Source organism: Mastigoproctus giganteus, chromosome 1, assembly GCF_048544385.1.
Source record: "Mastigoproctus giganteus isolate SK-2022 chromosome 1, ASM4854438v1, whole genome shotgun sequence".
Classification (NCBI taxonomy): domain Eukaryota; kingdom Metazoa; phylum Arthropoda; class Arachnida; order Uropygi; family Thelyphonidae; genus Mastigoproctus; species Mastigoproctus giganteus.
In genome coordinates, this window is record NC_143575.1 from 236,318,308 (window position 1) to 236,334,577 (window position 16,270).

At 35.9% G+C, this 16,270-nt stretch overlaps 1 protein-coding gene across 1 annotated transcript in view; it reads left to right on the forward strand.

The window, feature by feature from the left end:
- LOC150091663 (uncharacterized) overlaps nt 1-16,270 on the forward strand; it is a 61,809-nt gene that overhangs the window by 19,103 nt on the left and 26,436 nt on the right. Inside the window, exons 6-7 of the mRNA XM_090369156.1 lie at nt 6,299-6,884; nt 9,202-9,347. Of these exons, the coding sequence (XP_090225282.1) occupies nt 6,299-6,884; nt 9,202-9,347 (732 nt within the window). The remainder of the gene's footprint in view (nt 1-6,298; nt 6,885-9,201; nt 9,348-16,270) is intronic.

Genomic DNA, 16,270 nt, shown 5'->3' on the forward strand with positions numbered 1-16,270 from the left:
ATGCATCTCTGTTTCATTTTTGACAGCCATTTCAAAACTGACACCTTGTAACTCGCAATATAGTGGGTAGTTATAAAATAAGTTTCCCTATTCAGGAGACCCTAGTGTTAAAACGGTTAGAATTAGCGCTGTGAAAATCGGTGGGTATGTCATTTAGGGTATGGGAAAGCGATTTGTAGAAGAAAAATAATTAGTTCAAATTTCCGCCACCATGAGGAAAAACGGCGCTGCACATATGTAAAAGTTGTCATTTACTTCAAGACACGCTGCTTACGCAAATGACATCCTGTTAGATAAAAGCAGAAAGGCCAACGCCACCGTCAATAACCATTATGGCTGCTGCAAAAAAGGAACCTGCTCTTTTAGTAAAACTGTTCTACCAGAATAATAGTAACGCTGATGCAGCACTTAAAACTTAAAGGTTTGCGTAAAGGACCTTTGACATCAGTGGGGCTTCGAAAACTAATAAAGAAATTTGAAGCGACCGACCGGGGAGTTAGGTGTAATTCCAGGCAGGGCACGACCGTATATCAGAACGGAGGTAGTGGATGAAGTGGCAGTTGCAATGGTCAGAATGCGAAACACTACCAGTCAGTAGTGTCAAAGGCGTGTCAAGAGACTTCAGTCTTCCTTGGTCTACTGTACGTACAGTGCTTCGAATAATTTTATGCTGGTTCCCGTACAAGATTCACGTAGTGCAAGAACTAAAGTATTGTAATTAGCAACAACGAATAGACTTTGCTCTACGATTTCTGGCTCGTATGGAACTTGACGATACATGGGCTCGAATGATCTTGTGGTCTGATGAGGCACATTTCACTCTTCATGGGGCTGTAAATGCACAAAACTCTCGAATATGGGGAACTTCTAGTCTATCTGCTGTGCATGAAAGACCACTACAAAGTCCGTACGTTACAGTATGGTGTGGATTCATAGTAGAGTTTATAATCGGACAATTTTTCTTTGAAGAGTCTACACTTCATGGCCTCCCCATAACGTGCACGGTACTGCGCTCTTCTAGGAGATCATATTATTCCCGCTCTGCAAGGAAGGCAATGCTTGAAGACCGTAGTGTTCATGCAAGATGGTGCTCCTCCCCACGTTGGTCGACAAGTGAAGGAACTGCTGCGTTCAACATTCGGAAATTATTTTTAGAGACTTTCCGCAGTTCTGGCCAGCCCGATCAGCAGATCTCAATCCCTGTGATTTTTGGCTATGGGGATACCTGAAAGACAGAGTTTACCGTGGCGTTTGTCGTTTTGAAAGCAAGCATTAAAGAGCATGCAGCCAACATTCCCGATTAGATGCTACTCGAAACTGTGCCGCACGCAATCCTCCGTTTTCAGAATGTCATCTCAAGTGAAGGAAAGCGCATAGAACAATATCTGTAGATTTCTAAGTTCTAATATTAAAATCTAATCCTAAGTTTAGTATTCCATCTCATGTTTATAGTGCCAATTTCTCCCCTGGTGGCAGAAATTTTAGCTTTTTTTTTTTTTTTTTTTTTTCTTCCTGCTACAAATCGCTTCCCCATACCCTAAATGACATACCCACCGATTTTCGCAGCGCTATCTCTAACCGTCTTGACACTAGAGTCTCCTGAATAGGGAAACTTATTTTATAACCACCCGATATATATAATTTCTATAACGTCTAAGTTGTTTTCTAACTAATCGTTCGACTATGGAAATAATTCGATTAATCCCATCACTAAAAACATTACAATTTACGTCGGTGTTGGTACGTATGGTTTGTACTTTTGTTTTGAATATAACTGAAACAAAAATCTTTTCACATTTTACACTGTTTTGTAATTTATGATTCATGTTTAATATCTTGACATTTAGACGTGTTTATAGGAACTTTTTTTTATGATATATAGCTATGAATGTTCTGTTCTTCTAGATATGTTCTGCGCAATTTAGAAACATCCTGAAGAAATCAAAGTTAAGAGAAAAATTAAAATCGAAATTATAACTTCATGGAATTCGGAGCTTTAAAAATTTTGAAGAATTTAGACATTCATAAAATTATCAAATCGTAATAGTGTTTGGTAAAATAACAGTAAAAGTTTAATGTTTATTTAATAATAATAATTTATTATTAAATAAATAGCAAAAATAGATAAATAAATAGTGAAAAATAGTAAATTAATAATAATAATTTATTATTATTATTATTGCAATAAAACTTTCTACTTTACGTCAGTGACTTATTCATATACAGCGGTGCTCAAAATTAAGGAACAAACACAAGATCGGAATGCATTTCGAAATACAACAAAAAAGGATCAATTTTCTTTATTTATGACACAAACCTATATCTGTCTTACCTCAGAAAAAAAGTAAATACAATTAATGACAGACAAAGGAATTTATCGAATTTAAATAAATCTTTATTTGTCCTACCAAAATAACGTTTGGCAGAATTTGAATGTTAACTTTGCTTATTTTATGTTTTCGATATATTTATTTATTAGATTTTTTTTTTGGTAATATCCACACTAATCATTTTGGATTTTAAAAAAGCGTCTTTCATCTTATATATTGCTCATGTTTCAATTTAACAGAAAGAGTTGAAGAATTAATCGTTAATTGCAATGCAAGGGCTTATTCAAATATGACAAAGCCCTTATTCAAGGGCTTATTCAAATATGACAAAGCCCTTATTCAAGGGCTTATTCAAATATGACAAAGCCCTTATTCAAGGGCTTTGTCAAATAGGACCAAAATATGCTGTTAAAGGTTTTTATAAGATTCTTTAAAATGTTTATGGGAAAGCAGAAGTCAAAGTGCTCCTCTGCTTATCGGTCACCACGAATATTCAAAAGAAAATTTAAACGCTGAGGTTTAACGTTTCGGTGGAAATTTCAAATAAATTGAACGTATTTATATAAAAATGGTATACTGAGAAAGTACCTTAATTGAAATAATGCGATTAACAATGGTTATGAGTAATAACTTTATGGATTATAAGTGAAAATGCTCTTTAATAAAAATTAAGTTAAAAAATAAGACAACCATTTGGCTGCATTGTAATTTAACTTAATTATTTATATTTACTTTAAATATTTTATCTTAATAATTTCTTGTGTGTTGTGAAATAGGTTACAACATAGTAAACCCGTGACTATTAGTGATTGTCCTAAAAAAATTTGAAGTATTGGTGGGATGAACGAATAAGAACACGATACCCCTCTGTTGTAACATAACATAGGCATTTCAATGGCAGGTGATTACGTAATAATCTGATTTATTTTTCGTGGGTACTAGACAAAATTTAAATACATTCGAATGGTTTATACATCAATTAATGCTGCCTATAGAAGTTGAACTGGAGGTAGTATTTGAAAATATCTTTCCTATATTGAAAGAGTCCTTATTTAACTCAGCTACGACATTTGGAATATTATGTATAGATCCGTAAATGTGCACCGATTTATTTCGATATTGCCGATTTGCCTTCATCCAGTATTGGCCAACCGGATTCGTTTTGAATAGCTTTATATTCAACTGTAATGAACTTCAGTTGGATATGAAAGTTATTCAAAAATATCCCGTCTTTCCTTCGTAAAATGTATCCTTACCGCATACGGTACAGTTTGAGATGACCACGTGTACTGCCCATACAGTGAAAATTGGGTGAGAGAATGAATAAACTGTTGTAAAAAATGAGAGTGAATTGGAGAAACCTGGGCGAGTTCCTATTAGGCTATTGATCGACTTCTCTGCTTGGGAATGTGCATTCTAGACTCCTCTGTTTCTCAGTTGAGATAATGCAAAGCTTTTCCTTTATCAGAGAATTGTGTAACGCAATAGATGCTTAAATTGACGTAGGAAGCGATTTAGTTACCTCTGTTATAGAATGAGTAGATTATTTTGATTACTGGCTTGGCAGTGTATGAATTATAATGCTCCCAGCACATTAATTGCAATGATGTTGAATATTCAAACTTCCATAATACAGTACATCAAATAGGAAGAACATCAGAAAGATTCTAGAAGTAACTGGAATCTCTGTGGTACATTTTACGTTGGAACGACGGGATATCAATAACTTCGCGTAAATATCCATGTGTGGACATGGCTGTAAAAAGTTTAGCTATTGTAGAACCTTAACCGTAGAGCGTCAAATTGAGATACGGTACTACTATCGTCCACAGACGCCGTTATCAGCAATGCCACTTTCGAATGCTATCGTCGGAAGAGACTGGACATATCGCATCAAGTAGAGCTCAAGGTGTACACCTTCCAGCAGTGTGTGGACGAATGCATGCGTCGCTACAAACAGGACTGTTACTCCGTTGAATACAGTTCTCAACACCTCTCCTGTCGCTTCAGTAGCCATACGCCCAGTGAGTCAGGACCTCTCCATATGCTTGACGACAAGTACTACAACACCTATGTCCTTCATCCGAGTAAGTACCGCCATTAGGGCAAAGTAGTAGCACGTGCATGCAAGCATGGACCACATTTCTATCGGAGAGAAATCAATTCAAGCTTCTAGTTGATACCCACCATTTGTGCTTTTCTTAGAAACTGCTTGACCGCTTTGCTTGTTAATATCGCATTTGCCTGCTTTAGAAGAACTTTCTTATACAAATTTCTATTGAACTCTTACTTTACTAAGCAAAGAAAATGAATAAATTGAAAATCCGATGAAAGATTTTTAATAATGTCACATTTTAAGCGTACTGTTTGTTTATTATTTTTTTATTGCCACCTTAGATGCATGTGTGTGTTATTACACATCCAGACTCTACTTAAGACAGGTGTTCTTAAACTAACCTTAACCCACAGTTACCCCGCCTTTTTTGTCCTGCTAACTCAACTCCCTTATTCTAATTGCAAAATTTGTAACTGAAATACACAAAATTCAGTTTTGGGCGACTTTTACACCTCTCCAGTTAGGAACCCCTGACTTAAGAGAAAAGCAACAGGTTGATTGAAATAATTTTTTTTCAGTAATGATATTATTGATCTATTATTCAAAGAAGCTTTTAATCATTATTGAATTTCAACCATTGTCTACTAATAGCCGTTCTCTCTCTCTCTCTCTCTTTCTCTCTCCCCTGTGTACGAGTATATGCATGCATATACTTCGCCTTTTTTTTTTTTTTTTTTTTTTTATATATCTCATTTCTATCTCTTCTTTTTCTTCAGGCTTTAGTCTACCTAACCTTGTCATAAATACTATGATAGAGAGTAAAATAAAATAAATAAATTTTCTGCTTATACTCCAGGACGACCAAACGGTCAGAGGAGTTTACAAAATACACAGAATACAAGAAACAGCACTGTATTCAGCAGTCACGGGCTTGAACGCCAGTCACTCAATGCACGTGTACTTATGCACCCGCACGCCTGACCACTAGGCTACGGCGGCCTTTGCACATTCATTTAAAAAAAAATTATTTGCACACCACAGTTATTACATGATTACATCTAAGGCTCGTTAAAATATTTTACGCTTATACACAATCCTTCAACAGCAGTATCTTAAAGATTTGCGTATTGTCGAGGACCGCTTCAGATCCTTCATATTGCGATACCTGTTGGCCATGCACTTTTACTCTGCCTACTGTTTGTAATCAATCGATTCGTATGAAGCTATTTTCTTAGATTGCTGAGCGGTGGTTTTTGATTTGTGAACAGGCACATAATTTTGCTGGAATATCCAAAGAGACTAAAGTACTTTTCCTAGAATGGCTTTGCTGGTATGCTTTTGTACTTTTCTCCTTACCTCCGGAACCAAATCATAACTGAGACAGGACAGTGACCTTTTTCCATTTTGTGTATTATCTGGGCATAGAGATTAATTAAAATTAATTTAATTAATTATAATAAATAATAATAATTTAATTAATCAGCCGCCGACTGATATACCTGATATACACTCATATTCCTGATTGGGATGCCCACTGTCCTTCGAAATGGATTTCATCGAATTCTACTACTAACCTTTTAACATTACGCAGATACGTCTCATAAATAAACTGCCGACTGATGCCAAATAACTGCGTTTTAAAAATATCTCCATGGACTATGCAGAGTAATGACAGTGAATTTCTTTTTTTTTTTTTTTTTTTTTTTGTATTACGCGTTTGATAGTATTTTTACCTATGTAATAGCATTTAGGACACACTAAGTATAACGCATATCTTGTTGGGACACTCCGTTGTCTGCAGTAGAAAAATACACATGACAGAGAGTTTTCCACACTTTTCTGTAAAACTGTTAGGAAAATAGGAAAATGCACGTTTTTGTGTAATTTATAATTGTTTTGTTGTTTTTTTTAGGTTGGAATGTTGGCTATCGTGGAAGCACTTTTGCTAACAGACAAGGATATGGGCCAAACGTACATGGGCAGAGTGGCTACGGTGGACACGGAACTAGCTTCGGATGGACCCAGCAACAGCAAGCAGGATACGGAGGGAATTATGGAGGAAGTTATGGAAGCGGAGGAGCAGGAGGGACATATGGTAATCCCTATGGAAGCCATGGAGGATTAGGTGGTGGTGGTTATCCTCCTGGACAAGCGGATCCTTATAATCCTAGTCATGGATATGGTGGACCGTATGCTGGCCATGGTCATGGAACTGGATATGGCAGTGGCTACGGTGGTGGAAATTTTGGTCCCGTTCATGGTGTGGGATTTTCTGGACAAGGAATTTATCCTCCAGTTCAGCAGACTGGACCATACCCTAGTGGAACGTACGAACTTTGTAAGCCTGGATTTGGTGGCGGTTCCTTTCGCAAAGTTGGTTTCGGACTTCGTTTAAGAGGGTTTTATACCCGTCGGGTGCTAAGAGTGGAGAGAGTCGAAGAATGTGAGAAAGTTTGCAGCGAAGAGAGGGAATTTATATGTGCCTCCTTCAATTTCAAGTAAGTCTTTTAAGTATTTAATTAAACTATGGAACTATTTATGAACCAAAGGGAACAAACCAATTGAACTTTTTGTGCTCATCAATATAAAGTGTAATAGTCCAATTAACTATTATAATGTCTACAGACCCAAGAACTATTAAAGGGAAAAAATATATTTGTTCAATCTTTTTTAACTTTGATGATTTACGTTTTATTTTATTTTTGCCGTTGCTCCTAGTTATGAACCTTCAGTTATCATATTTCTTTTAATGGATGTAAAAGAGATTTGCAGCTGATATTTCTGTTGTTGCCTCTTGTTACAACAGCATTTGTTAACATTAGTTTGTCTAGGCGCAATTAATTTCACTGGGCAGTTGGTTAATGAAATAAATTAAATTTAAGAAAAAAGTACTGAAATTATAGGTATACGAGAATCTCATATAGTTGGGGAAGGACGTTACGTGGTTGTTATCCATTAAGAATTATTAATATGTACAATTAACCACTCTTTTACCACGTGGAGTTTTTAATATACAGTATATTTTGTTAAGCATAGCCTAAACTAATATATACAATTGTGTGACGTTTCGGGTATCTTGCCGAAACCCATCATCAGACAGTGCTGCTGAAGACCTGAAGAGAAATACCCATTTCGGCGGTCAGCAGCACGGTCTCATGATGGGTTTCGGCAAGATACCCGAAACGTCACACAATTGTATATATTAGTTTAGGCTATGCTTAATAAAATATACTGTATATTAAAAACTCCACTTGGTAAAAGAGTGGTTAATTATACATATTAATAATTCTTATACGGGAATCGTCTAGGATATTAAAAACAACAAAATCGAATTGTTAAGTTACCATTTATTGATTTTTAAATAATTTATCGATTTTACATGTTTTCGGAAATACTGTATCTATGTTAAATGCGCAAAAATAACTGAGGCTATAAGGCGTCAGTATACAGTACTGTGTTTGTTTGCCGTGTGTATTTTTTAATCGCTTTACCTATTTCTGGACGAAAAACAAAACTTTTTCGAATCCCAGCCTTTGCTCCCCCAGTTTTCGGGTATATTACCCACCCTTACGACACTATTTCTCCAAATACTACATACTCCCCTTCCCACCCAATTTCAGAAATTTTGAATGGGAGTTGAATGCATACTCCGAGTTATTGGAGGAATGCACACATAACGGTTGTTATGTGTTTTAATGGAAGATCTCCCATACACCGTTTGTTGTTCACTTAGACTGGAAACAATTGTTCAGACGTTCGGCATAAATACCTTAATAGAGGTAACCCTCCGGGTGATGAGAAGCCAAAAAGCTTTCAAAGAGCTATCCTGGAGGTCTCAGATTTTTAATGCATATTGGATTCGCCAATTGGGTGATGCCATGCTATTTAAAAAGATATTGACAACTTGCGAATAACGGTTTTTGTCTCCAAGTTGGACATAAGACCAAGTTTAATTGATCTTTGGAGTGGGGGAATTGGAAACAGATCGGCCTAACTCAGTAATGCGCTTTAAAATCTGTCTGAACCTTAATATTATTGTCAATGAAAAATTTTATATCGTTTCCAGCAGTAAATAGATGCAGTACAATGTATCAGCTACTTGCGATGTCACTCGATCATTTTCAACCAGGCTTCTCCTATTGAATAGGCGTTAGTTTTAAAAATTACAGCACACGATGTGGAACCCTACAGTTCCGATATGAATGTTATAGGCCCTTCTTGCAATAGTCACCGTCCTCCCACACCGCACAGAAAAGGCCCCGGTTCGAATCTCGTCTCAGGAGGAACCTTTATTGGCTTTTTTTTTTTTTTTTTTTTTTCGCAACGTGGCCAAGTTAGTCGGCCTCGGATGAGGATTGCATGGTTTTATATCTCGAAACTTCAGCTTTGGTCCAGAAAACAGGCAGACCGACCGAAAAATCACGCTATTACAGACACAAAACGCTGACTCCTCATAGCTTTAGTTGCTTTGTCAGTTAATGTGCACTGACATCAACGTTATAGCGTACATATGGGAGTATGTAGGCACCGAACGACGCAACAGGCTCCTCGGTCATCGAACATGGATGAGTTACAGCAATGACCCACACAGACCTGGACATCGTGCAGTGATCCAGAATCTAGTAAACTCAATGTCTGCACATGCCCGAGTACTTCACACAACAAAATGATGCATTGCCATTATGTACTTCTGTATTAACTTTTTTTGAAGTACGTCAAAATAATACCTTTTACATGACTGTTCTTGTTCTTTTTAGTTTGATCGGACACCCTGTAAATAAGGTACTAAGGAGAAATTATTTTTTCTGTTTATAGGAGTATAGTTCCAGATAATTGTGAACTCAGTGATCAAGACACGAGGCAGCTCCAGCTTACTAACCCCACTCATTTCGAACAGAATTCTCAATATGATTATTACGAACGTGATGGTACAGCAAGAGGTGCAGTAGGCTGCATTGATGGTAAATAATATAAATGGAATTTTATTAGATTCTATATACGTCTTCCATTGCCTTTTAGTTCATATCAAATTGGAACATTACGAATATAAATTTTTTAATTTTTTTTTCCAAATAATAATAATAATAATTACTATTTATTACTATTTATATTTCTTATTACCAATTTCTGATTTTTGTAACGTTGAAAGCAAATGTTCGAAAATATTTACCCTTCGGGTAAAGGTAAACTGTTCAAATCAAAAATCTAAAACAATCGTATTGTTTTAAAGGAATGTATACAAGGTCGTTATCCACTGTTTCACCTTTTGAAAACAGAACGAGTTACAGGATTCCAGTTTTAATTGTTGTCAACAGGAAATCTGTAAAGGAAGTGTAGCAGGTACTGGCATTTCCGGGTTACTTTTCAGCATGTAATTATCTTCTTACAAATTGCTGACTAGTTTGCACATGTTGAAATTATTTCAGAAATAAAATTATTTGGTTACAATCTTTGTGTAATATCAGATATTGTTATGATTGCAGAAATCACATTAATACCATTTCCATAAGAGTTCATTAAAACTTTGAGAAATATAATGAGATATATTAAAATAATAGGAAAAGATTTAAGGAAATGAAAACTGAACAGAATCTGTAAATTATGAAATATTAATAACATCAAGGAGTTCTGCTCCATGAGGATGACGATAGTGTATACTTTGGGATCATTTTGGCGCTAACCTCCGCTCTTCTGTTATTTTGCATCGATATAATAACTCAACAGTTATTTTGCATCGATATTTACAAATGAAAAGCCTTTTGTGGCAATGGGAAATTGTGGGAGCGAAGTTAAAAAATATGTAATTAATGATATTGAAATTTCGCAAGATTATTTAATGAAAAAACTTTCGAGCCTACAGACCAGTAAGGCTCCTGGAGTTGATGGAATATACCCTATAATCTTAAGAGAGGCGGCAAGCGAGTGCATTGAACCATTGAGGCTAATTATGCGAGCATCACTAGACTCTGGGGAGATTCCCTTGGATTGGAAAAGTGCAAATGTATCTCCCATACATAAGGGTGGCTCTAAAAGTGAAGTGGGAAATTATCGACCTGTCAGTCTGACTTCAGTAGTAGGGAAAATCATGAAGGCAATGATCAAGGGTGGAATTCAGGATCATTTGGATCGACTTGAAATTCTCAAGGATACTCAGCATGGTTTTGTAAAGGGAAAATCATGTTTAAGAAATCTGGTTCACTATTTCGAAAGGGTCACTCTCGAGCTGGATTTAGGGAATAATTTCGACATTGTTTATTTAGATTTCAGCAAAGCTTTTGACTCAGTCCCACATGAGCGGTTGCTTTATAAGCTGGAACAGGTTGGAATCACTGGGAAAATCCTTAGATGGATAGAAGGATGGCTTCAGGGCAGGAGGCAGAGGGTTGTGATAAATGGCTATTCCTCAGATTGGGTTGATGTAAGAAGTGGGGTTCCCCAAGGATCAGTATTAGGGCCACTGTTGTTTTTAATTTTCATAAACGACATTGATGAAGGGATAGAGGGCGTGATGTCTAAATTTGCAGATGACGTTAAAATTGGTAGAGTAGTTAATGATCACTGTCAAGCTGAGCTTCTTCAGAGAGACCTAGATAGACTTCAGGAATGGTCAGAAAAATGGCAGCTGTGCTTTAATCCAACAAAGTGTAAGGTATTACACCTGGGAAACAGTAATCCCAAAATAACGTATTCACTTGGTGGAGTTCAACTAAACCCAGTACTGGAGGAAAGGGACTTGGGTGTTACGATACGGTCAGACATCAAATTCTCTGAGCATTGTAAACAGGTTGCAAGGAAGGCCCATGGTGTCCTATCGATGATCTATCGAACTTTTGCAAGTAGAGATAGGGACGTGATAATCCCATTATATAAGGCTTATGTTAGACCACACTTGGAATACTGTGTTCAAGTATGGAGACCGCACCTAAAGAAAGACATCGAGCTTCTTGAAAGGGTGCAAAGAAGGGTAACTCGCCTGGTGAGATCGGCAAAAGGGCGTCCTTATGATGAAAGACTTCGAATATGTGGGTTGCAGAGTTTGGAAACTAGACACCTTAGAGGAGATTTGATTGAGGTGTTTAAGGCTCTGAGAGGCATCAGTAAAATGAATGAGGACGAAATTTTCAAGATTATAAATGATGCTAGAACTAGGGGACATAAATTCAAGTTACGGGGGGAAATGTTTAGATTGGACTGCAGGAAGTTTTATTTTAGCCAGCGAGTTATAAATTATTGGAATAAGTTGCCTTCATGGGTGGTAGAGGCCGACAGTTTGGGGAAATTCAAAGGTCATCTGGATAGTACTTTCGGGTAGGGAAGCGCATAGGATGATAGGATTCATTTCCTTTTTATTTATTTTTTATTTTATTATTATTTTTTTTATTTATTAATTATTATTATTTAGTTATTTACTTATTTTTTGTTTTTATCATTGTTTTGTTCGGATTTTTTTTTTTTTTTTTTTTTTGGCTGGTGCAGCATAAGCCATAGGCTTTCTTGCACCATACGGCCGTTACTAATACTAATACTAATACTAATACTTTCGACTAAGGTCCTTGCCAAGCGCTTGGCCCCATCCTCCAAGATCCTTGGATCTAGCTTCCTGTAATGTCATTTTCAAGACTGAATCTCCATGGAAAGGGATTTAATGACATTTTGAGATCCAACTAATATCGAAAGAAGCACTAAAAAAATAATAGAGCAGGAGTTCCAGAAGTGCTTCCAACAATGACAGATCATCACTAGATTCACTAGTATAAAAGAGAATACCAGACGTTTAAGAGTTTAGTGTTTTGTTTCCTTCAAAAATGGTCCCTCTCCAGTTATTGATGTATCATTTTCAGGGCCGTGCAAAGGTATTTGGGGCCCAGATGCAAAAGGGATTAAGGGGGTCTCGTTTATTTATGACTTTGATGTCTCCCTCGATTAGGGCTCCCTTAGAACAGGGGCCCTGGTGCGGCGCATCCAATTCACCCACAATTTGCACGGCCCTGATCATTTCCAACACCAAAGTTATAGTGAAACATAAACAACTAAAACTAAGATTTAAAATTAATTATTAAGGAATTTGCAGATAAAATATTTCGAAAGTTTTAAACTGACCTGGTAATGGGCTGTTGAATGACATGGGTGTGCGTGAGTGCGTGCGTGTTAAGGGACAAAGGTTATGATGCATCAGTATATTGTCTGTAAATTGCGTATATGGCCAATTTGCTGGAGGAAAAACCGGTTTCTGGGAGATGAAACCATTCAACCCTTGTCTGAAACAGCTTAACTCAGCCACGTTGTGAAAGAAGCCAATAAAAATTATTAATATTATTGACAGGCCTTCTCACAACTAGTGTGGAGGACGGTGATTATAACCACTGTGCCATCTGCGAAAATTGAAGGTTATGAAAAAATAAAAAAAAAAAATCTAAAATTCTATATTTGGCTATTAAGAAATATAATAAGATCTCGATAATCTGAGGTAAACATTCGTAATTTACCGATATGTCAAGTTATATAATTAAAAAGTATTTAAAATGTTTTAAAATCGATGTTTATAAGATTTTGATGAAATCTTAAAAATATGTAAAAATAATAATTAACGTACAGCAGACTCTCGATTAACTGGGATCGGATTAACCGGGACATTTCAAGACTCCAAATTAAAAAAAAAAAAAAAAAAATCAACCCGAAATCAAAAAATTCAAGTAATAACTAGAATAGGTATAAACAGATTTTTGCAAGTCGTAAATAAGCGACAAGCGGCATCATAAGTCGTCATTGGGAGATTAGTGTACCTATTAACTTGCAATCCCCGCTGTCTTCACAACCGCCGCTCAAAAAAAAAGAAGAAAAAAAAAAAAAAAAAAAAAAAAGAGAGAGAGAGAGACCAAACATTTAGTTTGTTTTAGGGCGTCGCGTCGATTGTTGTGTTCCGTTGCAGCGCAAAAGGACAAATTTTGTTTCACTATTTATGTCAGGGGTGTAAGAATTTTTTTTTTTTTTTTTTTTTTGTTTAGAAATCTCGAAAATAATGGGTAAACGCAAAAGAGTTGCGTTTCCAGTTAAACAAAAACTTGAAATTATTCAAAAGTTTGAAAACGGTGCATCTGTTAAATCTCTAATGAACCATTATAATGTTGGTCACCAAACCATATGCAACATCGAAAAAATAAAGGGAAGCTATTAGACTTAAAGTCGACATCGCAAAAAATAAAGGGAAGCATCGTATTTGGACACGCGAGTAGTGCGTGGTAAGTTTTTTATCTATCGCCATATTTTTTACTTAGGTTGCTGAACATTTTTCGATGCAGTAAGTCCCCGACTTACGTAACTACGGTTTTACGTAAATGTTTTTTCACTCAATTTTTTTTTTATTTTAAGATTGTAAAATTTAAAACAAACAAAAATAATAAATAAATAAAATAAGCAATCAATAACGACGATCACGGCACGCACAAGTTGCACAAGCGAGATACGGAGTAACAAGCAAAAAAAATAGGAAAGAAGAGAAGGTTCTTACAATTTATTTATGTTTTTTTTTTTTATATATATATGACTGAAGATTTCAGTGAAGGGGACACATTTCACCACAATAATGTAAAAACCCACAAAATTCCAGCAATCGGTATTATCGCAAATGCAATAAGATCGAGTTTACTACCAGTTTATAATTAGATGCACGAACAGAAAAGCCCAGTAACACGGAAGGTGAAAGTTGTTTAATGGCAGTGACCTCCAGAAATGTGCTTTAGTAAAATGTGAGTTCGCGGGAGGTGATAATAGTGTGTTTCCCCCTTAACCCTGTGAAGTTCTTTTCAGAAAATTTCAGCTTCACCGTTATCATGGTGTCGACTAAGAGAATAAGTGACAGCGCTACTAGTAAATCAATCAACAAAAGGAAAGCCATCGATTTGGATCAGAAAATTAAACTAATAAGGATGTATGAAAATGGCCAAACATTAACAAGTATCGCGCAGAATTCAGATTTGTCAATAATAATATAGTAGCAATATGTTATTAGTCATTCCCGAATTATGTAAAACTCGACGAAGTAAGAAGTCCTGGAACATATCTCTTACGTATGTCGGGGATTTTTGTATTTTTGGATTAACTGGGAAATCAATTATCCGGGATTTGTTTTTTACCATCTATCCCGGAAAATCGAGAGTCTACTGTATTTTATTTTTTGATGCCTGTACGAATATATTTAAAAACAAAATCCTCTTGCTAATTTGAGACTCGGATTAAAGAGTCTGATAAGTGAGACAACATGAATTGCTCATGTTGTCTCGTTAGTTGTCTCATTAGAGACAACTTTTCTTTTGCTTCTATGGAAAATAAATTGGAAAATACAAAAGCACGAACAGAAAAGCCCAGGAACCCGGAAGGTGCAAGGTTTTTACCCTTCATTGATACGTTGTAAATCTGAAACACTTTCTCTCGTGTCTTTCTCTTAATTGGATTTTGATATTCACACAATAGAATTTGTTTGGATTTCATTTTGTAAGGTTTTACTGACTGGCTGAGAGCAAATTTCTGCACATCTGCCTTACAACCAGGGCTGGATTTAGACATGATCAGGTCCTAAGCCAAAAGAAATGGAAGGTCCCCATTGAGAAAGAGTAAGGATGCCATCAGAATTTGATTTACCCAACACGTTCAAAGCTTTAAATCTCAGGTCTCTTTGCAGGTGTCTAGTTTTCAGACGCTGCAATACAGAACTTTCTTGCAATCTTTCTGGGTAAGAGACTCTTTTGTGCTTATGGTTTTAACTGTAATTTGTATAGTGAATTCATACTGCATTTTTAATGAAGTTTTTAAGTTTAATTGTTAATCAAAGCGGTTTTGATAAGCACATTGCACAAGTTTGTTTTCTATAACTTCAATTCCATTATTTCAAAATTTGAAATAATGGAAATTTGTAATGTTGTCACAAAGCAAATGTTGTTCTTAAATTATATATTTTTCATCGTGAGTTGTACATTCTTTCTAATTAAATCTTAACTGTTTGCTCCTTGGAAGCAGTCTCTTAAAGTAGTATTAGCATTTCTAAATATATTTCATTTCGTATAACCATATGAATTTCCATTTGACACTTTTTAATAAAACTTAGGGTAGTAAATGGATGGCCAGTGCTCAAAACAGAAGGAACTGGAAAGTTGCTGGAGAGGCCTTCATCCTGCAGTGGATTGAAAATGGCTGATGATGATGATGAATAAAACTTAATTATCCAAGCGGAATTTTACAAATTAAAGCTGTCTGAATAAGCAAAGAATTCGGAAATAATAAGAAAACAATGACTGGGGAAATCCAAGTTATTAGTTATCCAGCTCATTTCCTGGGTTGGAGAAAATAGCCGGACAGTAAGAGGACTAGTATGTGGCCCTTAGATAAACTTTAAGCCCTATATACGAATATAATATAATCCTATGTTTATTTGGGGATTAAAGCAGAAAATGAAAATTAATATAAATAAAATAACCTCAGAATAAGTTTAAATAAGCAGTTTAAAGCACATTATAAAAATAAATATCGCAATAATTGTAATTGTATTGTAATCGAGTAACAAAGGAGATTAGGCAAGCCAAAGAAGATTTCTAGAAGTATCTGGCAAAGAACGCCAAGGAAAGCAGCAAAGACTTCTTTACTTATATTAACAGTAGAAAGAAGGGGCTGAACCACATTGATACACTTGATATCAATGGTTCGACTGTTGATGACCCTGCTCAGGTAGCTGGCAAACTGAATAGATATCTTGTACCTGCATTCACTTCTGATGAATTCTTTAGGGAATGGGGTGCCAGGGGTTTATCAAAATCTAACAGGGGGCTAAATGATTTTGTAATAACTGAGAGGAAAGTGGAAGAAAAATTGTTGGAGTTTAACGTAAGAAAGG